Source organism: Protomyctophum bolini (genome assembly GCF_963924005.1).
Source record: "Protomyctophum bolini genome assembly, chromosome: 17".
In the NCBI taxonomy this organism is placed as follows: Eukaryota; Metazoa; Chordata; class Actinopteri; order Myctophiformes; family Myctophidae; genus Protomyctophum; species Protomyctophum bolini.
Window position 1 is genome coordinate 28,311,543 of NC_137878.1, and position 22,272 is coordinate 28,333,814.

The window sequence follows — 22,272 nt, forward strand, 5'->3', positions numbered from 1 at the left end:
AAATAACAATTCTTCTACATGATTCTCTATGTGTGTAGACTTCTTGGTTTCATTTTACACTCCAAGTAAAAGATCTACAAGGGCCCATTTGGTTACCAACTCTCCATCATTTGGCTGAGGACCACCTGGAACCCCCTCAAGGACAAGGACCACTGGAGGTCCCCATATCTGCAGTGTGCAATTTACGTGGAATCTTTCACAGACTTTCATACTAGGCTGAGGAATATATCCCACCCTTTTCACATTGGCCAGTTACAGCGCCACCAACAGGTGGATCTGTTGTTGTTCTTGTTGTAGTAACGACCCAGCACACTCAAACAAGAGTGTGCTGGGTCGAGAGGTAAAGTGTCAACTCTCACTAGACACTTTACCTCCTCCCCCCTCTCTTTCTCTCTCTGTTTAAAAGTACAGGAAAAATATCAAAGTACAGGTAAAAATACCTCTCTCTCCCAGACGGCTCGATCGCCCCAAGCCGTGGATATACACGGGTTAGGGTATCTTTGAGATTTTTCCTGTACTTTAAACATACTAGAAAAAAGTATCTGAACAGCTTTTGTACTGCCATTCCACAACACTCCAGTATGCAATTTTGCCTTCCTCTTCTTGTAGTCCAGCTCTTTTCATTCCCATCATCATGTCCTTTCTTTCTGATGTCATCATTTTAAGCAAACTGATTTGAAGGACTTCTGAAGGTCATTAGAAGCAGGTGCAGCACTGAGAGTATGCTGCTAGTAAAGAGGAAGTCACCCGAGCGGGTTTGGTAGGGACTACTGTAGGGTTCCGACTCAGAACTACAAAACGCCTGCAGTCCCCAAGGCTAACATAGAACAAATACCTTTCCAGACAGACGTTAACAAGCAGGTGTTACTGTTGTGTGGTGCATGACATTGCTCACATAGTACAGTTAGGTGCTTCCCTAGAATGTGTTATCCTATTACTGGGTCTTCCAATTCATAGACTGGTCATTATATGTCTGTCCAGCCCTATACATGTATACATGTAAAAGTGTGCAGGTAACCAGGCAACCCCTCCTCCTCTCTCTCTTCATTCTTGTGAAATAATACTTGTTTTAATACCGTTCAAAAATGTTTGCGTGGAAAATAATGAAAGGAAAACTCACAATAACAAAAGGAAAATACAGTGCTTTATTTTTTTTAAGACAGCAACGTGTATAAAACAATGGTGTACAGAAAAATCAAACCACCAGGTCTTGAGTTTGAAGAGTAGAGGGAAGCATAATTCATATTTATAGTGTTGTGACTGGTCCATTCACTCCAGTTGAGAGACCTCATGGAAGTACGCAGCAAGCAGCTTGATACCCTGAATGTAGTTGGTTCTGAAAATAGAGAAACATTAGGGAAGGTATTGTATCATACACATTATACATTAACCACTAGAAAATAACACCAGAATAAGGAAATTAATAATAAATAACACATTTAGATAGCAAAATAGCGATTTTATCCATCTCTGTCAAAAAGTAGCCCCAGCTTTCATTCTAGCTTCATACATGTCATGCAGTGGGTCATATTAGAAACATCAATCCTCGTCAAAATGTATTTATTTATGTTTTTTGTGGGCATTTCTGAACCTTTATTTGATAGATATAGAGGAGAGAGACAGTAGGGTGGTGAGTGACGTGCATCTAATGGTCCTGACTGCCAGCGAGGAAACGAATCAGGCACTCGCTGTCAGGCATTAGAGCCCATGCAATCTGAGAACCCATCAGCAAATAAAGGAAAAACAGCACCCTTGTGAGTCAACAGTCTTTTTTGAGAGACTAGAGCCCATGTGGTATGTGCTCTGTTCTAACCACCCGGCTATCGTGGTCGCCCAATTTCATCTGTGTGTACCTGTTAATCTTCTCATTCTGAGAGTGAGCCCCGTCATCACAGGATCCCATAGGGAGCAACATGACATTTTTTCCCGTGGCCTCCTGGAAAGTCAGAGTAACTGGAATGCTACCGCCCTCACGAGTCAGGTCAGGCTCCACACCGAACACTACCAGCCAGTAAGGAAGTAGAAAGGAGATATATAAGAGTCAAAATATGGGCCAAAACAAACAAATAATATAAAAAACTAAAACTCAGGTGACCCTAGTGTCCGTATTCTGGGCATATCAGAATAGTAGTTAAGTGGTATAGATTATAGAATATACTTGTGAAGAATAACTAGATAACCGTTATCATGACCTCTTTCTTTAACACGTCTGTCCGTAACAACAAGACATCACAAGGTAAAGTTAGGTGGTCTACATCAGTGGTTCCAAAACGTTTTCATGTCAGGGGCCCACAAATTTACACTAAATAGCCAGCGGACGCCCATTTGAAAAGATATGCCAGGGACCCACCTAAGATTTGTACAGCTCTAGCAGTGATTTTCAACCCATTTAATTTCAAGGAACCCCAGTTTGACATGCATGTGTCTATGGGCCCCCATTTAATGGTATTTATGACCCCCAATTTATATTTTAAATTCAATGTTAATTTAACTCTGAGAGTGTACGGGTCCATTCGGTTCCATTTGTACACTCTCAGAGTTACAGACCCATAAGGGTACATTTGATTCCAAACTATCATTTAGCCCCACTTTGGGAACCACTGGTCTACATGTTTATTCTCATGCCATATGTACTGTACCTGTCTTCAAGGCCTTTCGACCAGCCATGTAGTGGGGGTGGTTGAAGTCAGACACCCACGCCTTGGCCCCGTGGCCCATGTAAACTTTTAGCTTGTTAGGACTTCCCAATTCAGCAAACTTCTTCTGTAGATGACCAATAACCTGGACAAGACCGGAAAAAGGATATCATAGGTTGCATAGGTTAAGTAATATGTTACATTTTTTATTGATAACAAATTACTGATGAGATAAACACAGAGCTTAAGAAGTGCTCCTGTAAGCAGACAATTGCAGATGCTAAAATGTGGGTTTCAGTTGTTTTTTTTCACAAATACATAAGGAACACACCCCAAAAGTATAATGAGAGTACCCCAAAAGCATAAAGAAAACACCACAAAGGCATAACAAAAACATCCCCAAAAGCATTAAGAACTGGATGCATTTATGATTTTTAAATTGTATTTTCAAGATGATGTTTTCTGCTTTATTTTGATAGCAACAGCGAAAGAGAGAGACAGAGGAAGGGAGTCTGGCCAGCAAAAAATAAATCAAACCAGAGACACACTGTATGTAAGGGATTTTGCGCTGTGTGGCATCCACTATAATGATTCAGCTATAACCCCATTTATGATATTTTAAAATGTACCTCTTTCTCTACAACAGCGGGGTCCATGTCTGGAACTAGGCGAATGGAGAACTTTCCGATGACTTTGCGGGGGATAACTGTCTTGGCCCCACCTTCGGAGAAAGCTCCCTCAATGCCATGGAGAGAGAGGGATGGATATCTCCAGCGGTGCATTAGGATTTGCTCCTACAGGCCAGAAGTACCCAAGAACAATCATTGTTTATTTATTTTTAATTATGCCTACAACAATGCAATTTGTGTATGTGTGTGTCATGACAATAAGGTGCTGTCTATATGAGGACGTATTCTGCGTTACCCGCACAAGTACTTAGACGATCTGCCCTTTCTGCCACACGGAGACGGTGTTTTGGGGGACTTATCCGGCTCTTTTTTAATCCAGCTCCCAGAGTGACAAACTTCGGAGACGCTACTTGTCATCTCCGTGTGTACAGTGAATGCCGCCTATTTGCTGAAAGGGTGACGCCAAAGTCCCCTCGCCCCATCCAAACTAATCTCACATCACCAGGCTTTCCACCTCCAAAACAACTGATGGCTGAGTCCATGATTAGTGGCTGATCATCGGCTGGCTTTTTACAGCAACATGATACGTTATTTTTTTACTTAAAATGATGCAGGTTTATGACACGCCTTTCATAACCACCAGCTCACTGGTATTAATTGCTTATAATGGTTATTTATTCATGTGTATATTGTATGTGAATGAATGGTGTTGTTTGACCTATAAAGGAATGCCTTTATTATTGTTTGTGCATTTGTTCATGAAGTCCTAGGCTAATGGTTTATTTCACTATAACCACTTACATAAGTATCACAGCTATTTTATTTCGATTTGCACATGTCTATAAATCTCTTCTACGAAAATACCGTAGTCGATCTGCAGCCCGTGAGCTTGTAGATGAGCTATTTTCGGAGAACAGATAAAAATTATCGTCGGTTTAATAATAGGCGGTTTGCACCCACACAAATATGTCTGCAGATTTTCACTATGGAAGCATTATAGTATAATATCTTCTCTGACTCAACAAAGCCATATTTCATGTCTTTCATGTCATGTAGTGTGAAAGTGAAATGCATATTTTACAATATAGGCTACATCAACATACATGTCTATTCTAATATAGCCTACACTACTACAGCTTTCTCTGGTATCCGGAGCGATACCGCTCTTGTCTGGACGACATGCATCAATGCAATCAACATAACGGCAATGTGGACGCTCGAAACTTTGATGCCGGCTACAAACTTGTGCGGGTAACAGCCCGATCCGTTCTCGTGTGGCTGGGGTCTAAAATGACTCCAAACTCCTTAGGGTACCTTGGTGTCATGAAGCAGCTTTTGAGCCCCGAGATCCTTGCAGAAATCCTCCATGTCAAAGTCGATATTCTCATACAACTGTTTCTCCGCGTCAGTAACCGGGGCCACGGCTTCATATATTCCTGGAACCAAGATCTTTCCCTTCTTGTCCACCAAGGAGCCTGATTGGTTATAATAAACAGTTAAACAGTCTGAGTTTAATCTCTGTTGAGATTCCATGAATAATTTGGTTATAACAAATACCATCAAAGTCTATCACCAGAATGTTTCACTTTGGCATAGCTACTAAGCTCACAGACGCTAAATTAAGCTTCATAAAAGTGGCATGACTTGCCCATGAGTGCGATGAGGTCAGTCATGGCTTCATGAACAGAGCCACCAAAAACGCCAGAGTGGAGATCCATGTCACAGCACTCCATCTAGGATTTAGGAAGCAAAAGCATTCAGGAAGGGGGTGGATATCAACTCCTTCGACCCGATGCACTACTAAAACCAAAGCAGCACAACAGTTATAACACAATACCTCAATGAAGAAATAGCAGATGCCTCTCAGGCCGTAGGTGATGCAAGGTTTGGTCTTGCCCAGCCAGTAGTTGTCTGAGATGCAGACGTAGTCCACACCTTTTAAGAAGGTGTCTTTACGTGAGAAAATCAGTTCGTCTAGGCCCTCAGATCCAGACTCCTCCATCCCTTCAAAGCAGAACTTGACGTTGATCGGAAGCTCCTGATCAATAATGCAAAGAATAAAAGAAAAGGGAGAGAGAAAGAAGAAATAAAACTTTTTTAAAGATTGTGAAAATGCTTAAGCCTTTATGCTCCTTCTAGAGTTGGATTTTCAAAATGTAAACAAAACAAACGATAAATAAAAGCCTCAAAAGGATCTGAATTGAACAACACAGAGCTTTGAAAACTGTGGATTCATGATCTGGTTTTGTCTCTATTTTATAACATTAACTAATTATTTTTATTTTGGTTAGTCCTGGCAAATTAGTTTAATCATTAATGCTTGGTGTGATGCAATGACAAGAAACAGCATAGGAGCACATATTTCACCCAAAGACCTTTGACCACATTGATGGGTGATTAACATGTGGAGAGTAAGACATGAAAAGTTCAAGTTTCAGAAGGGACAAAACATTTTGTAGGAACAAAACATTTCAAATGTGTTTTGCAGATCAGAAACCCACATTCCATTAGAAATAATCTAGTTTAGTTTTGTGCTATCTGGCACTATGCTGTCTCTTTCTGTCAAATGGCAGTTTTCATAGAAAACCAACAATGCAATGGATGACCCATTGCTGTAATATGGCTCCAGTTTATGGGCCCTCATTTATCAATTGAGTGTAAAATCTGCCCCAAATACGAGTGTAGGTTTTGTAGTACACCCACGTCGCCACAGCATTTTTAAAGTGATCGCAAACAGCTGATCCTTCCTTAATTTCATTCCTAGCAGTGATAAATGTGACGGCTGAAATCAATCTGGCACGCCCTATGAAATCAAGCCTCGCCCTCGTTTCTGCGACATGAACAACTGCAATACGACCACACAACGTATGGAAACCATGGTTACATGATCGAGCCAATAAAAAAGTTGCTGGCCGCCGTAAAAGTTATTTACCCATTATCCTAGTTAGTTAGTGAAGCCAATAGTGTCTGAAGCCAGTAGGAAATCCTGACTTCCTGAAAGTTCATATAATGGCCTGTTGTTGTCATTGGGCCCAAAAAACCCCATAGCTCCATGTATTTGGGCCCAACTTCACCTAGACTGTATTACCTTAAATATGGTCATGAATACTTTCTGCTTCCAGTCATTAGTTTAAAGTCTCATTTCTCATGTCATAATATTCTTTTTGGAAAATTATGGTCCCATTTATTAAAAACATGACCATAAAGTCGAGCATGTTCTGAGGGGCGTGGCTACCTTTACAGTCTATGATCGGGATCCACCCCCCGCTCGAGTCAAAATAAAAACCAACAAAGAAGAAGGGGGGAAGTCCCGCCTCGTTGTCTGGGCCAGCCAATGGCCAGCTGGGCCCAAACGGATCTAGAAAGATGGCGATTTACAATTCAAGGACTGACAGGCTTCATCTTACGCTTTGTCAAAAATAATTTTACAGTCTATGGTCCCAAGGGACAGGTAAACACCACTTGGAAGGGCCATTTACTCTGAAAAAACCATCTGCTAAATGCCAAAATTGTAAATATGATCTACAGTTGTCAGTTAGACCAAGCTAAACCAGGACTTGTAAGTTGTGATAGCTTCTTGTTACCATTACCTGCTGAGTCTTCTGGTAACCCTCAATACAGTTCAACCAGGCCAGCACTGGACCCTTGTCATCTGTGGAACCTCGTCCATAGAGCTTCCCTGCACAGGGATTAAGGGAAATGTATTAAGGGTCATTGTCACAGAACCCTGTTGACGTTGAACTCTATGAAAATATCACAATTTTAAAATAAGTGTTGCTTGACACCTTTATCTTTTAAAACTTCTCCTTTTGGCTGTTCCCTTCAGGGGTTGCCAGTGCCACAGCGAATCATCTGCCTCCATCCATCCTATCACACATCACACCTGACACTTTTCTCCACCCATTCCAACCTGCTTGCACTCATTTCTCCAGCGTATATCTATTCTACGTCCGAGCATATACATGGTAATGCCCCGCCTGCCTCTGATTGGCCTACCGACACCGCCCGTCTTGCCTGTCCTCTGAGATGCAAGGGTACTCTGTGGTGGGAAATAATACAAGTAGCCTACAAGAGAATGGCAACACGCGACAGTAACTTGTAACTTTAATTTTTGTAGAAGAGACAAACTAATATTGTTTGTGCCGTTTGCTTCATTGAATAATTGATTGAACACTCATGTACTATTTCATTTGGCTGTGTTCTAAATTAAAGTGTTAGTGTTGATTATCGTGTATTAATCTAATTATAGTAAACTAATACTAACAAAGATAAAGATCAAGGGAAAAGAGACCTTATTTTTACAGTACAATAATGTTTCAAGTTAACACATGTATACAAATAAACAGGCCAACGGCATAAACAATATTAGTTTGCCTCTTCTATAAAAAATAAAAGTTACTTTTGCCAAGCTGTCATTCTCTTTTATTATATCGTACTGTATTATTTATGTATTTCCCACCACGGAGTAACCTCTCATGCTGAGATGAACAATTTCTAATTGACCTATTAAGTGATTCTTTGATGTTATTCATAAGTATAACAGTAAGGAGGCGAAATAGAATGTATTTGTGTTTAGATTAGATTAGAATATAGAACTTTAAGTGCTTTACACGCAACGCTGAGGCAGAACCGAAAGTGGCAGAGTCTGTCTTTTTCTATGCCAACTCATCAAACATCAAACAACATAAACTGATCTCAACAGAAATAAGGATGTGACACTATCTCTCAGCTGACTGTCACCAGACAATAACTGCCCTAGGCAAAAAAGAAAGAAAGGGAAACAAGTGGAAGAAAGGTGTGCTGACTGACACATAGTCTGAAGCCAGCAAATTTGCACTTGTCAGTGTAGCTTGTAAAATGCAATACACTGTGCCATTTTGGTAAGTTAGGGATTGTGTAATTCTGAATTTGTGGGACAGTTGACCAGTAAGTCATTAGCTGAGGTAATTAAATGCCCCTTGATCAGAAAAACACAGTTAAGTACACAAGTAAGCTGAAGTGGACTTTGGAAATATGTAATAAACTAAGATATGATCTGACATATTTTGCTAAAGGTTAAAAGGCAGCTTAAACAAGCTACATGTTACAAATATTACAAATAACTGATGATGTTGCCTGGAATTTCTGTTGATCTAAGACCAGTTTACCCTGTAAATGTCTGACAGCACACTGAACTGGAACTGAGGTGGAGAGTTGATAGGAGGACTAAACAGAACACAGAAGAGAAAACAGAGGAAAATAATTAACCAGGTCTGGTCTCACCATCTTTCTCCACCAGAGTAAAAGGCTCTGTATCCCAGCCATCATCCATTTTAGCTGGCTGGACATCAAGGTGACCATAGATACACACAGTCTTCTTGCCCGGGTCCGAGCCCAAATGCCCCAGGATGATAGGGGGCAATGGAATCTCTTCTCCAGAAGGAAGCTGTGTGAATAATAACATAATCAATAATAAAGAATAACGGCAACATTAATAATAACAGTATGATATTGTACGTTACTTGAAGTTACAAAGTATAGTAATGAGTGAGGAGGTATGAGAAGAATCGGGATATCTTTAATAGATAAAATAAAACAAGTTCATTAAGGCCAAATAAAATAGCCTAATAATAAGGAGGACAAATGGTTGATTGTTGGATGAGGAAAGGTTAAGGTTTCTAAGAAAACCTGTTCTATATTTGACACAATGCCTTCTCTTCTTTTAAGAATATATGAGAGAAAGAGACAGAGAGTGAGTGTTCATTAGTGTTGAAGCTGAGCAAAAGTAATATGAAACATTAATACCCAGACATGTATGTATATTTGATTTTACAGATTAACACTGATACTGATAGCACCCATCAAATCAGCAGTCACTCAAATTAGGATGGGTTGCAGTTTAGTAATGCACTTCACAAAGACATAACAGCCTGGCAACATGTCTAACCTTCTGTTTGCCAATGTCCACCATCTCCACCGTACCCCCCAGCTTCTCAATATCTTTGGCTGCCATCTCCATCATCTTCTTGATCTCCCCACGCTTCTCAGGCCATGCTGACACACTCTGAACTCCCACCCATTGGGCTAGGCGCTGGGGAAGAGAAACAATAAACAAACATGACATTTAGTTTTTTTATCACAGCCCTTTATTATTTGTTGTTTGACAAAAATAGCAGATCTATAATGTAACAGAGATGCCAGGTTGAAAATCGTTAATGCTGTCATTTAGCTTTCAAACACTGAGGACAGCGAGGACAGAGACTGGAGATTACTCCATTTAGCAAAAACTCTGTTTAATGAAATGAATCACTCCAATATTACAATAGAATGTTCTTACCTCAATGTACAACTCCTGATGTTCATCCACATACTTGAAAAGTGCTGATAGATCAGCCATCTTTGCTACTTCTGTGGGGATCGGTGTGACCTGGGTGACAGGAATAGTAGTGTGTGAGACTTTGCCTGACTCTCCAATCTCTCTTTATGGGAGGACAAAGACCACACCTCCTTCAAATGTGCTGACAACAGTATTTTGAGTTTCCTGTATCATGCATTCCAGTGGCCAGACTGATCAGAGTCCTACAGATAGCTAAGGCTTCACTCACACCTTTCGATCTAGCATACAACATTGATGCATGCTAGATGTAAACAAAGGGTAAGTGTCAATGCATTTCCAATGGAAGTCACATGGTTTGACACAACATTCTTGTTGTACGGCTTTCGGCTGTGTTTTCGACTGCCCCCCTCATACAACAAAAATGTTGTGTCAAACCATGTGACTCCCATTGGAGCTTGCATCAGTCAATAAGTCTCATGCATCAGCTATACAATATACATCAATCTGTTGTGAAGGTGTGAGTCAGGCCTAAGAAGTGTCATATGTCATTTTTACTAACAGTAACAGCAGACCTACTGCACAACTTTCACCGTCCTAGATTGTTATGAATGCCAGACATTATTATTATTGTAAAGTTGTCAATTCTATGCTCTGCTTACCCTACCACAAGTCAAATGCTAATTTTGTTATGACTTGACACTAGCAGTATTAAAAATCTCACAATCGTGGCTGTAGCTATACTATCTTCTGATGAAACTGTTAATAAAGTATTTAATCAAACCATGTATCATTTATCCATGTACAAATGTGCTCCTGGAAAGAGAAGAGGTCCTGCAGTAAAAAAAACAAAATATTTTATACAATTACTCTGTAATAATTTGGTAAATTATGATTTGGACTTTAATGTTCGTTTGGGGTCAACTTAAATTAAATTTGTGCCAGGCAAGTGTATGGACTTTAATATTTGTTTAGGGTAAATTATGGTGAAATTTGTGCCAGCCAAGCTTGTTTAGGGTAGTTATGGTGAAATTATACCAGGCAAGTCTATGGACTTTAATGTTTGTTTAGGGAAGAAAATGAGAACGTAAAGAGACGACTTTTAAAAGACTCTTAACTGACCTCACACTAGAGAAAGGCATATGCACCTGCTTTTTGTAATATTTGGTTATAAGGTTTTGTTTCTGTGTGTATATGTGCTTGTGTATTATATTTGTTGTACTGTGTGTCCATGTCATGTATGTAAAATCATTGCTGAAAATGTTCTTGTTTGTATACAGGGCGCCGTTGAAAAAGAGACCCTGCAGGTATAAATTGGATTCCCCTGAAATAAAGGTTTCAATCAATCAATCTCGCTGATATAAACACATCAACATGCCCCCAAAAATCATGGGCGCCCCTCGATCACTTATTCACACGATATGATTTGTTTTTGTTCACCGCATAGAACAGCTCGTTGGCTGTCTCTTGGTTGGACAATGTTTTGCTCTTTCTTTAGAGTTTAGAGAGAAAGACTGAGTAATGAAGAGTAGGCTATATCTCACACAAAACACACTTCACTCAGAACGGGTTATTCTGGTTGCCATTTTCCATATACCAGAACATAAGTAGCCCTGCATGGTCCAATGCTTACAGAGTGTCTCTCTCTGACGCCTGAGAGACACTCGCTGTAAGCATTGGACCAGGGCTAGAACATAAGTAGCTAATTCCAGTAAATATAACAATTTAAAAACATTTAAATCTTGTTTTATCAGTATTTAAAAGTGTATGCTACAGTAGGCTATCACCATTATGCTCAATATGCTGGTCTGTAGCTGATTTTAGCCGTGTGGGAGAAAGGATTGAAAACAGACCAATTTCCTAACTGAAGATGATAACGACGACCAAGACAGCTGTCATATCACTGAAGAAACATATGCTATGCGAAGTTAGCATTTACAATGAAATATACATAAGTTACACTAATAACACTATTAACAGTACCGGGACACTTCTGCAAACTCACTCACTTAGTTGTTTCCAGCCAGCTGATATACATGTGACACTTTTCCGGTCGCGTCGCCGCAGCTTCCTGTTTTGCTTCTATGGATTTGTAAAATTTGAGCTGGGTGTAATAATTCATTAATTGAAATAAGTGTCATGCATAATGATGTGAATTATTCGATCGTGCCAGACTTGTAAACATTCATGCAATTTATGCTACCATCACGCATATTGTTCTCGCCACGGAATGTTGATTCCAGTCATTTTTCTTTTCGCAGAGAAGTAGCCTAAGCCTGGGACCGAGGCTAGCCGGATGCCATAAGTTAAGCATTTTTCATAACACAAACACACTCCTTGGGCTAAAAACGGCCACAAATGTGACAGCACATTTGGGCAAGTGGCTTTGGCAGTTTTTTGCCCAATGTGTTTTTTTCCCTTCCAAAACCAATGCTTGGAATGGATTCAGCATCATGAAACCCCCCTCGTTTGACGTACGCCACATATAAAGCATGATTTTTGCCTTCTGGTTGATGATAAACCCTAGGCACACCCCTGAAGAAATTTGGACAACTCTGGCACCAAAATAGTGGGTAGGCTACTGGGAAAACTGGCCACCAAATGATTATAGGCACCTGAGAAATCTGGGCATCAAAACATGGAACATACATCATTGGACTTCCACATTAATAAAATGAATTATAAGGCCCAATAACAAAAGCGAACATAAACTCAGGGAACAAAGTCAGTCATTAAAGTTGTATTAAGGCAGTGCAAAGTTTTTTTTGGTAATAATCAGTTGGGAGTTTGTTCCAGAGCTTGATGATTCTCAGGGTCGCCCCAAGAGATATATTTCCATCCGCCCATGTCACCACATCCATAAACCTCTGGAGTGGACTATCCCTTATTCCCTTCTTATCTGCACATGTTCAAGCTCACTTCCCAATTGAGTTATCCCTTAACCCCCAATGCCATGTCATTTCTGATGTTGCCAATTCACTCTTGCAGTTGTGCTAAAACTCAATTCCACCCCTTACAAAGGGGTGGAATATCTCCGCACTCATTTTGTTTGGGGGGGGTCTGAGGAGATAACCAATTAAAGACTAAAATCCTAATTTGCTTTGCAAGTGTGACAGTAAAACAAGGTTAGGGATAGTCAGGGCCAAGCATCCTACAGAATATCATCCTCCTGAGTTACACCATCTGATAGTACAGTAACATTTTCCAAAACTCATTTTATAGGAAAAATAGTTCAAGGCATGAAATGCATTTAAAACATTTTATTTTCACACAACAGGTCTTGCTCAACCACCTTCTGTGGCATCCCGATCTCATGGCAGTGGTCGTTGCTAGACAGAAGAGAAAATAGATTAGAGGAGAGACAACACAATAATTTTGCCTAGTCAAAAATGTGTTCCGCTCACCTGTCCATCAAAGCACCGCTCCTCACATTGCCGTTCTATTGGCATACACAGTTCTGTGGAGCACATGAAGTAGATCTGCAGGGGAATGAACATTTTCTTTACTAAGGCAGTTAAAGTTAGCACACAAAAACCAGTCAGACAGTTGCCAGCCAAGAATTTGTCAAGACAATCTTATGTACTACGGTACCGCTAAAGTAAACATTGCTTCCAATAGCTCAGTGATAGCAAACTGCCATGGAGTAAATATTTAGTCTACATATTCTAAAGAGACCTGTGACTTTAGAGATAAGGCATCTGAAGCTGTAGCTCCACTAGCACTACAGTCCCATTCTTTAAAGGAATGGGACTGTGTCTTCCTATAATTGATCCTCAATATATAATAGTTATGATTTAAAATAAATCCTACTCCATCTCATAGGAGGGCTGTGGGCAGTTCAGAAACCAGTTTAGTTTTGTTAATCAAAATACATTTATCATGAGAATGATTGCTTCATTATCGAATTGCAACTTTTCAGGAATAGAAAGCCTTCAGTATATATCAGCTTGGATTCCCCATCAATGATGTCACTGTCGGATGGGTTTCTAATCTGAACTGCCCACAGCCCTCCTATGACACATACAAAGTAGGTCCTTTAACTTTGAATACTGACTCACATCTTCATCGATGAACTTGGTGGTTCTTAGATCCATGAACTGAAACGCATCAACCTTAAATCGCCTTTTGTAGCGGTTTGCTTCAGTGACTCTAAGGATGGCCACGGTATCATCAAGAGGGTTCTCACACCTACAAAAAAATAAACACGAAATTAATTCAGGTGATTCTTAAAGGGGAATACCACTTATTTTACTATACCTTAGAGCTGTTGTGTTGCCTAGAACAGCGCTAAGGGGAATTCCACTAATTTAACATTTTACTAAGAATATTGCTTGTGCATATTGATCAGTGAAGTGTTAATGTACAGAGTCATTATTTCCTTACCCTTCATAAATGATCACAAGAGCATTTGTGGCATAGCGGGTATATGCAATACAGTAGTTAACGAGCAGCACTGCTTTTGGCTGTGGCGACCTCAAGCGAACTTCCAGGTACACTGGTTCACCATTCACAAGTTGTCGCAGAGGTAGGTGGTCATCCACCCAGCTGGTGAAAGTTGGCTCTGTTGGAATAAATAGAGGTGTCAGTTCTGTACTGACTGACTGACATGAACTAATCTACATCCAGTCAATATTTCCCAAGACCCATAACACCCAACCTCTAGCGATCCTCAGCTGAATTGCAAACAGGCCATCAGAGATTATCTGCGAAGGGAAGCTTGAAAAGGGCGTTTTGACCATGTAGCCAATGGTGAATAGTGATGTCTGGCTAACCAGGCCACGTACATCATAGCGGCACTCAAACAGGAATCTGCAATGCAACAGAAAGAGTCTTGAAAATTGAACGTGATCACATTCAGTAAAGTTAGTGAAAGAAGCAATTCGCACAAGGCTAAATTCTACAATTTGCTTTTTATGTTCAATGTGAACTTTAGGCAATCGACAAGCAGGGTCTCGCAACTCACTTTGTAATGCTCCAGGTAATTTTTATTCACTAACACAGCAGGCTGGACAATACAACGTTTTGACCAGTGTAGGCCTTTCAAGTACTTGAGAAAGACCTACACTGGTCAAAACGTTTCATTGTCCTGCCTGCTGTTTGAAAAAAGAAATGTCTGAGTATTACAAAGTGAGTTGCGAGGCCTTGCTTTTGTCCATGTTCTCTTTAACAGTTTGGCTCAGCACCAAGACCAGAGGATGCGAGTTACATAATCTTATTCTGAAATTGCTAATGCTCAAGGCAATCTGCTCACCTCACAAATTTACTTCTGGTGATGACTCCATACTTCAGGCTCATGGCAGTGATAGGAGTAGCCACTTCAGCCAGATATACGTTTGCCCCACCAACTTGCTGTATCGGGGAGAATACATTTGTGAGAAGGTGACAGTAAAGTCCATAACAGCAGTTAGTGTTCCATGGTGCAAAATTGCATTAGAGCCTTAACACTTACATAGTGATGAGTTCCACACTCATGGATTGAGAACTTGAAAATGGCATACATTCGATCAACAATGACTGGTCTACAGGCTCGGTCTGATGGAATAACAAGTCCAGTGGGATCCACACTGTCACGTTTAGGAGCATCACGGTTTATTGCAAAGACAAAGTGTCCATCTTTAGAGCACTCTGGTGGATTAAGACAATAGCACCATTAATGCAACACAAATGTAGAATATGCAGCAGGATTTTTAAGTATTAAGATTGGGTGAATGTCAAGCTTTTAATTATTTAGCCGTCATGCAAGAGTATACTAGCTCAAACCATGTTCCACCTGTAATAACCATGGCCAAAAGGTTACCAGGTTGACATTTTAATGTCACACATGTTAATAGCCCTCCAAGAGAATAGTCTCACCATTCATGGGATAAAAGCAGGTTGATTCAAAACAGCAGCCTGCCCCTAAACAGGCTGTGCGGGATATTGTCACAGAGCCACATGCTACCCGCTGGCCCAGATAGACGGCACAATCTGAAATGAAGTTTAACATTAAATCATCAACTCACAACTTTACTGAAATGACTAGCAGTCTGCACATACTTGATGCTGGGCCAAATGAACACTCACTTTGGGCCCCTGTAGAGGACACAGGGGGTGTAGGTGACAGAGGCGGCAACAAAGTGGCAAAGGGAAATGACACTGGTGGGCGTTGTCCCGGCATCATTGCAGGGCGTGGTGGCAGCACTGGTGGGCGTGTTGGCATCATTGCAGGGCGTGGTGGCAGCACTGGTGGGCGTGGTGGCAGCTCCCCTATGGGCAGCACTGGTCGGCGTGGTGGCATTATTGCAGGGAGTGGCGGCAGCTCCCCTATGGGCAGCACTGGTCGGCGTGGTGGCATCATTGCAGGGAGTGGTGGCAGCTCCCCTATGGGCAGCACTGGTCGGCGTGGTGGCACTGCAGTGACAGTTTGTGGCGTTGTAGACACATCCTCTGGAGAGGGCGTGAAGGGACATTTCTCTTTTTTACCCCGTGGCGTCAAGGCATTCTTGATTGAGTAGTCTTCTCCAACTTGGGCAATGCCGTCGCTATAGTCATCTTCATCGTAGTCATCTGCAGTACATGTGGCAATTAATACAAGTCAACGATGATAACATTACAGAATTTGCAACACCAGAATGATTCTGCCCCGTTGAGGGCGGTGTTTCTTAGTACAGTTTTTTTTAAAACACATAATTGACGCCAAAAGCTACATAGCATACTAAACTCTGAGTCTATAAATAAGCCCCACTTTACACTTACCCGACGCTTGCCTCCGGTCTTTAGAGTCATACAGGTCAACCCATTTTCCACTCACAGCTTCATCTTGAATTTCAGGAACGGATTCCCATTTATCTTCAAGTTTAAGGTCAGGAAAGGTGTCCACTGACTGCCATATCTCACTTGCTGCCGTAGCAAATGCCGACGCCGCCGCCACCACCAAGAAGACCGAACCCAGCCTCCACCAAGCCATTGTACCTTGAGACATCGCTGCAAGCTGAAAGAAGTGAAGATGAATGGGTTTTCTCGGCACTTATATACAGACAGTTAATTGGCTTGATTAATTACACATGTGCTGTCAACCAATTTGTTTGGTGACGTTGTAAACCACGTGCTGCAGAGATGCGACTGCAAGATTGAATGGTAGGCTAGTAAGACGCTACTAATAAAGGCCCTTGGCTTTGTCAAACCTCTGTAGGCTATGTGCAATAGTTTTGTAAACACGCTGACGCAGCTCAACTCCACCCTTGAATGGTCAAAAATAATGTTAAAAGTATATGATTCGAATTGAACATGCATTTACCCTTCAACTATATTGTTTATGCCATGGATAATATCCACAGGATTTGTAGCAAATGTTCAAGCATGTTAATTAAAAGGCTACTACCAGCATACATTATTTCCTTTTTTCCCTCTCTTTTTATATTTAGGAAATAAACAATACGTTTTTTTACATTGAGCCTTTGAGGTGCCCAGACTTCTCAGGTACAGTATACCCACTCCTCCAGTTACCATTTGTGTCTGTAGGTATAGTAGCCTACATTCATCACTGTCAACCAGATGCAGGACACCAAGGAAGAGTGGGCTTTTTTTTTTTTTTACCAAAAAGTTATATATTAGTATATATATTTGAAAATGTTTTAAAGTAGGCTGTACATGATTAGAACATGCATTATTTCTTAATAAAGTTGGTTTAAACAAAAATAAAGACGATTAGAACATGCTTAAACATTCGACAATTAGGTAGGCCTATATTTCTACAATTGCTACAAAACCTGCATACATTTTGGGGAATAAAAAAAGTTGAAGGATACATATAATTATAATAATGATGTACTGTGTATGTTCACATCATGTATACTTTACATTACTACTTACATTTTTCAAATATTTTATTTAACATTTTGGACAAAATAGTCAATTTTACATCAAGGTGCCCAGATGTCCCTATGCACACCTATCCTGAATCCATATTATGTACAACCACAACTTATGTTAAGTACCTTACAAACCTCTTAGTTTAATTTAAGACATTAACATGGTCATATAACTTGAGTGAGTATATTTATGATCTATTGAATAGATCATAAATATACCGAAATGAATAGATTCTATTCGGTCAGTCAAAGTGCAGAACTTCATATCAGCACCATGGACAGCTACTGTTGCCCACACCAGGGCATTTGCTTATTTCTCAGCAAATGCAATCAATCTGAATCATGCAGTTTCTCTAATAACCACTAATATAAGGCAACAATGAAAGAAATGTCTGTGTGTGACAGTAGGCTTTATTGCATATATTTTCAAGTATCCAAACAGTATTTCCACTTTGTATACAACTACTTTTAGCTCAGAAAAATATATTTCATTCATATTTGGCCTTTTTCTCTCAAATGTATTATTGTAATAAAGGACCACTTTTCAATCTTTCATAGAATAGGTACTCACTAATAATATGGCACAATTTTATTCTACTCAGTCTGTGTCTCATAGGAGTGCAGTGGTCAGTTCAGAAACCCGTCCAGTGACATCATTGATTTTTTTAAACAATATTTTACAAAAATGTTCAGATTTGTATTATCGTGAGAACGATGGGCTTTCACATTGCAACTTTTCAGGACTAGAAAGCCTGCAGTTTATTAGCTTGGATTCCCCATCGATGATGTCACTGGTGGACTGGTTTCTGAACTGAACACAGCCCTCCGATGAGACAGAGTAGAAACAAATGGTGCCATTTTATCATGATTAGTGAGGACCTAGTATATGAAGATGGGTTGAAAAGTGGTCCTTTAAGAAATACAAAATGTAAGCCTGGTTTAAACATATACACAGAATTGGTATCACTTGTAGGCATTAGCTTTATGTTTGGGAAGGAAGTTGAAATTCCCTGGTACAGGTCCAAGCAGTATGAGGAGATATCCAATTAAAGACTAAAATCCTAATTTGCTTTGCAAGTGTGACAGTAAAACAAGGTTAGGGATAGTCAGGGCCAATACTACAGAATATCGTCCTCCTGAGTTACACCATCTGATAGTACAGTAAAATGGTCCAAAACTAATTTTATAGGAAAAATAGCCCAAGGCATGAAATTCATTTAAAACATTTTATTTTCTCACACAACAGGTCTTGATCAACCACCTTCTGTGGCATCCTGATCTCATGGCAGTGGCCGTTGCTAGACAGAAGAGAAAATGGATTAGAAATGCGAGAAGACACAATAATTTTGCCTATTCAAAAATGTGTTCCGCTCACCTGTCCATCAAAGCACCGCTCCTCACATTGCCGTTCTATTGGCATACACAGTTCTGTGGAGCACATGAAGTAGATCTGCAGGGGAATGAACATTTATTTTACTAAGGCAGTTAAAGTTTGCACAACGAGAAAAAAAGAAACCCTGCAATACATTAGTCAGACAGTTGCCAGCCAAGAATTTTAGTCAAGACAATCTTATGTACTATGGTACCGCTAAAGTAAACATTGCATCCAATAGCTCAGTGATAGCAAACTGCCATGGAGTAAATATTTAGTCTAAATATTCTAAAGAGACCTGTGACTTTAGAGATAAGGCATCTGAAGCTGTAGCTCCACAGTCCCATTCTTTAAAGGACCACTTGTCTTCCTCTAATTGGTCCTCAATATTTAATAGTCATGATAGAATACCACCTTTTTACGCTACTCCATCTCATAGGAGGGCTGTGGGCAGTTCAGAAACCCGTCCAGTGACATAGTTAACCAAAATACATTTATCATGAGAATGATTGCTTCCATTATCGAATTGCAACTTTTCAGGAATAGAAAGCCTGCAGTATATATTAGCTTGGATTCCCCATCAATGAAGTCACTGTCGGATGGGTTTCTGAACTGCCCACAGCCCTCCTATGACACATACAGAGTAGGTCCTTTAACTCTGAATACCGACTCACATCTTCATCGATGAACTTGGTGGTTCTCAGATCCATGAACTGAAACGCATCAACTTTAAATCGCCTTTTGTAGCGGCTTGCTTCAGTGACTCTAAGGATGGCCACGGTATCATCAAGAGGGTTCTCACACCTACAAAAAAATAAACACTAAATTAATTCAGGTGATTCTTAAAGTGGAATACCACTTATTTTACTATACCTTAGAGCTGATGTGAAAAAAAATCCCCCCCATTCTGTGTTGCCTAGAACAGCGCTAAAGTATATTAATGACATATTAAAGGGGAATTCCATTAATTTAACATTTTACTAAGAATATTGCTTGTGCACATTGATCAGTGAAGCGTTAATATACCGAGTCATTATTTCCTTACCCTTCATAAATGATCACAAGAGCATTTGTGGCATAGCGGGTATATGCAATACAGTAGTTAACGAGCAGCACTGCTTTTGGCTGTGGCGACCTCAAGCGAACTTCCAGGTACACTGGTTCACCATTCACAAGTTCTCGCAGAGGTAGGTGGTCATCCACCCAGCTGGTGAAAGTTGGCTCTGTTGGCATAAATAGAGGTGTCAGTTCTGTACTGACTGACATGAACTAATCTACATCCAGTCAATATTTCCCAAGACCCATAACACCCAACCTCTAGCGATCCTCAGCTGAATTGCAAACAGGCCATCAGAGATTATCTGCGAAGGGAAGCTTGAAAAGGGCATTTTGACCATGTAGCCAATGGTGAATAGTGATGTCTGGCTAACCAGGCCATGTACATCATAGCGGCACTCAAACAGGAATCTGCAATGCAACAGAAAGAGTCTTAAAATTGAACATCATTCAGTCAAGTTAGTGAAAGAAGCAATTCACACATGGCTAAATTCTACAATTTGCTTTTTATGTTCAATGTGAATTTTAGGCAAACAACAAGCAGGGTCTTGCAACTCACTTTGTAATGCTCCAGGCAATTTTTATTCACGAACACAGCAGGCTGGACAATACAATGTTTTGACCAGTGTAGGCCTTTCAAGTACTTGAGAAAGAGCTTTACTGGTCAAAACGTTATTGTCCTGCCTGCCGTTTGAAAAAAGAAATAGAAATGTCTGAGCATTACAAAGTGAGTTGCGAGGCCCTGCTTTTGTCCATGTTCTCTTTAACAGTTTGGCTCAGCACCAAGACCAGAGGATGCGAGTTACATCATCTTATTCTGAAATTGCTAATGCTCAAGGTAATCTGCTCACCTCACAAGTTTACTTCTGGTGATGACTCCATACTTCAGGCTCATGGCAGTGATAGGAGTAGCCACTTCAGCCAGATATACGTTTGCCCCACCAACTTGCTGTATCGGGGAGAATACATTTGTGAGAAGGTGACAGTAAAGTCCATAACAGCAGTTAGTGTTCCATGGTGCAAAATTGCATTAGAGCCTTAACACTTACATAGTGATGAGTTCCACACTCATGGATTGAGAACTTGAAAATGGCATACATTCGATCAACAATGACTGGTCTACAGGCTCGGTCTGATGGAATAACAAGTCCAGTGGGATCCACACTGTCACGTTTAGGAGCATCACGGTTTATTGCAAAGACAAAGTGTCCATCTTTAGAGCACTCTGGTGGATTAAGACAATAGCACCATTAATGCAACACAAATGTAGAATATGCAGCAGGATTTTTAAGTATTAAGATTGGGTGAATGTCAAGCTTCTAATTATTTAGCCGTCATGAAAGAGTATACTAGCTCAAACCATGTTCCACCTGTAATAACCATGGCCCAAAGGTTACCAGGTTGACATTTTAATGTCGCACATGTTAATAGCCCTCCAAGAGAATAGTCACCATTCATGGGATAAAAGCAGGTCGAGTCAAAACAGCAGCCGGCCGCTAAACAGGCTGTGCGGGATATTGTCACAGAGCCACATGCTACCCGCTGGCCCAGATGGACAGCACAATCTGAAATGAAGTTTAACATTAAATCATCAACTCACAACTTTACTGAAATAACTAGCAGTCCACACATACTTGATGCTGGGCCAAATGAACTCACTTTGGGCCCCTGTAGAGGACACAGGGGGTGGAGGCGGCAACAAAGTGACAAAGGGAAATGACGCTGGTGGGCGTGGTCTCATTGGGCGTGTTGGCATCATTGCAGGGCGTGGTGGCAGCACTGTTGGGCGTGTTGGCATCATTGCAGGGAGTGGTGGCAGCTCCCCTATGGGCAGCACTGGTCGGCGTGTTGGCACTGCAGTGACAGTTTGTGGTGTTGTAGACACATCCTCTGGAGAGGGCGTGAAGGGACATTTCTCTTTTTTACCCCGTGGCGTCAAGGCATTCTTGATTGAGTATTCTTCTCCAACTTGGGCAATGCCGTCGCTATAGTCATCTTCATCATAGTCATCTGCAGTACATGTGGCAATTAATACAAGTCAACCATGATAACATTACAGAATTTGCAACAACAGAATGATTCTGCCCCGTTGAGGACGGCGTTTCTTAGTACAGTTTTTTTTTTTTAAACACATAGACGCCAAAAGCTACATAGCATACTAAACTCTTTTGAGTCTCTAAATAAGCCCCACTTTACACTTACCCGACGCTTTCCTCCGGTCTTTAGAGTCATACAGGTCAACCCATTTTCCACTCACAGCTTCATCTTGAATTTCAGGAAGGGATTCCCATTTATCTTCAAGTTTAAGGTCAGGAAAGGTGTCCACTGACTGCCATATCTCACTTGCCGTAGCAAATGCCGCCGCCGCCACCACCAAGAAGAAGACCGAACTGAGCCTCCACCAAGCCATTGTACC

General features: G+C 40.7%; 3 protein-coding genes across 5 annotated transcripts; all 3 read right to left on the reverse strand.

The window, feature by feature from the left end:
- Positions 1–1,122: 1,122 nt before the first annotated feature.
- Positions 1,123–11,610, reverse strand: LOC308331487 (cytosolic non-specific dipeptidase-like). Of its 3 annotated transcripts, none has more exons than XM_080786943.1 (12): positions 11,588–11,610; positions 9,582–9,671; positions 9,192–9,335; positions 8,528–8,690; positions 6,856–6,944; positions 5,103–5,303; positions 4,914–4,998; positions 4,580–4,740; positions 3,266–3,430; positions 2,640–2,781; positions 1,854–2,001; positions 1,123–1,336 (listed from the first exon to the last, which is right to left on the reverse strand). In XM_080786943.1, the coding sequence occupies exons 2-12, from the start codon at positions 9,639–9,641 to the stop codon at positions 1,270–1,272; spliced, it is 1,425 nt and encodes a 474-aa protein (XP_080643069.1). In that variant the 5' UTR covers positions 9,642–9,671; positions 11,588–11,610; the 3' UTR covers positions 1,123–1,269. The 3 variants fall into 3 exon arrangements, with proteins under 3 accessions (XP_080643069.1, XP_080643071.1, XP_080643070.1); XM_080786945.1 differs by having other exon boundaries at positions 11,584–11,597; XM_080786944.1 differs by lacking the exon at positions 11,588–11,610 and adding an exon at positions 11,562–11,582.
- Positions 11,611–12,889: 1,279 nt separating this feature from the next.
- On the reverse strand, positions 12,890–15,525 carry LOC308331693 (zona pellucida sperm-binding protein 1-like; the record flags this gene model as incomplete). Its single annotated transcript, XM_080787184.1, has 8 exons — positions 15,432–15,525; positions 15,028–15,203; positions 14,830–14,927; positions 14,236–14,387; positions 13,962–14,139; positions 13,637–13,766; positions 12,983–13,057; positions 12,890–12,907 (listed from the first exon to the last, which is right to left on the reverse strand). Exons 1-8 carry the CDS (start codon positions 15,436–15,438, stop codon positions 12,890–12,892), a joined length of 834 nt encoding a protein of 277 aa, XP_080643310.1. The 5' UTR covers positions 15,439–15,525.
- A 3,150-nt stretch (positions 15,526–18,675) lies between these two features.
- LOC308331387 (zona pellucida sperm-binding protein 1-like) lies at positions 18,676–20,228 on the reverse strand. The gene is made up of 5 exons (XM_080786811.1): positions 20,116–20,228; positions 19,846–20,023; positions 19,475–19,604; positions 18,804–18,878; positions 18,676–18,726 (listed from the first exon to the last, which is right to left on the reverse strand). Exons 1-5 carry the CDS (start codon positions 20,195–20,197, stop codon positions 18,709–18,711), a joined length of 483 nt encoding a protein of 160 aa, XP_080642937.1. The 5' UTR covers positions 20,198–20,228; the 3' UTR covers positions 18,676–18,708.
- Between the last annotated feature and the right edge of the window lie 2,044 nt (positions 20,229–22,272).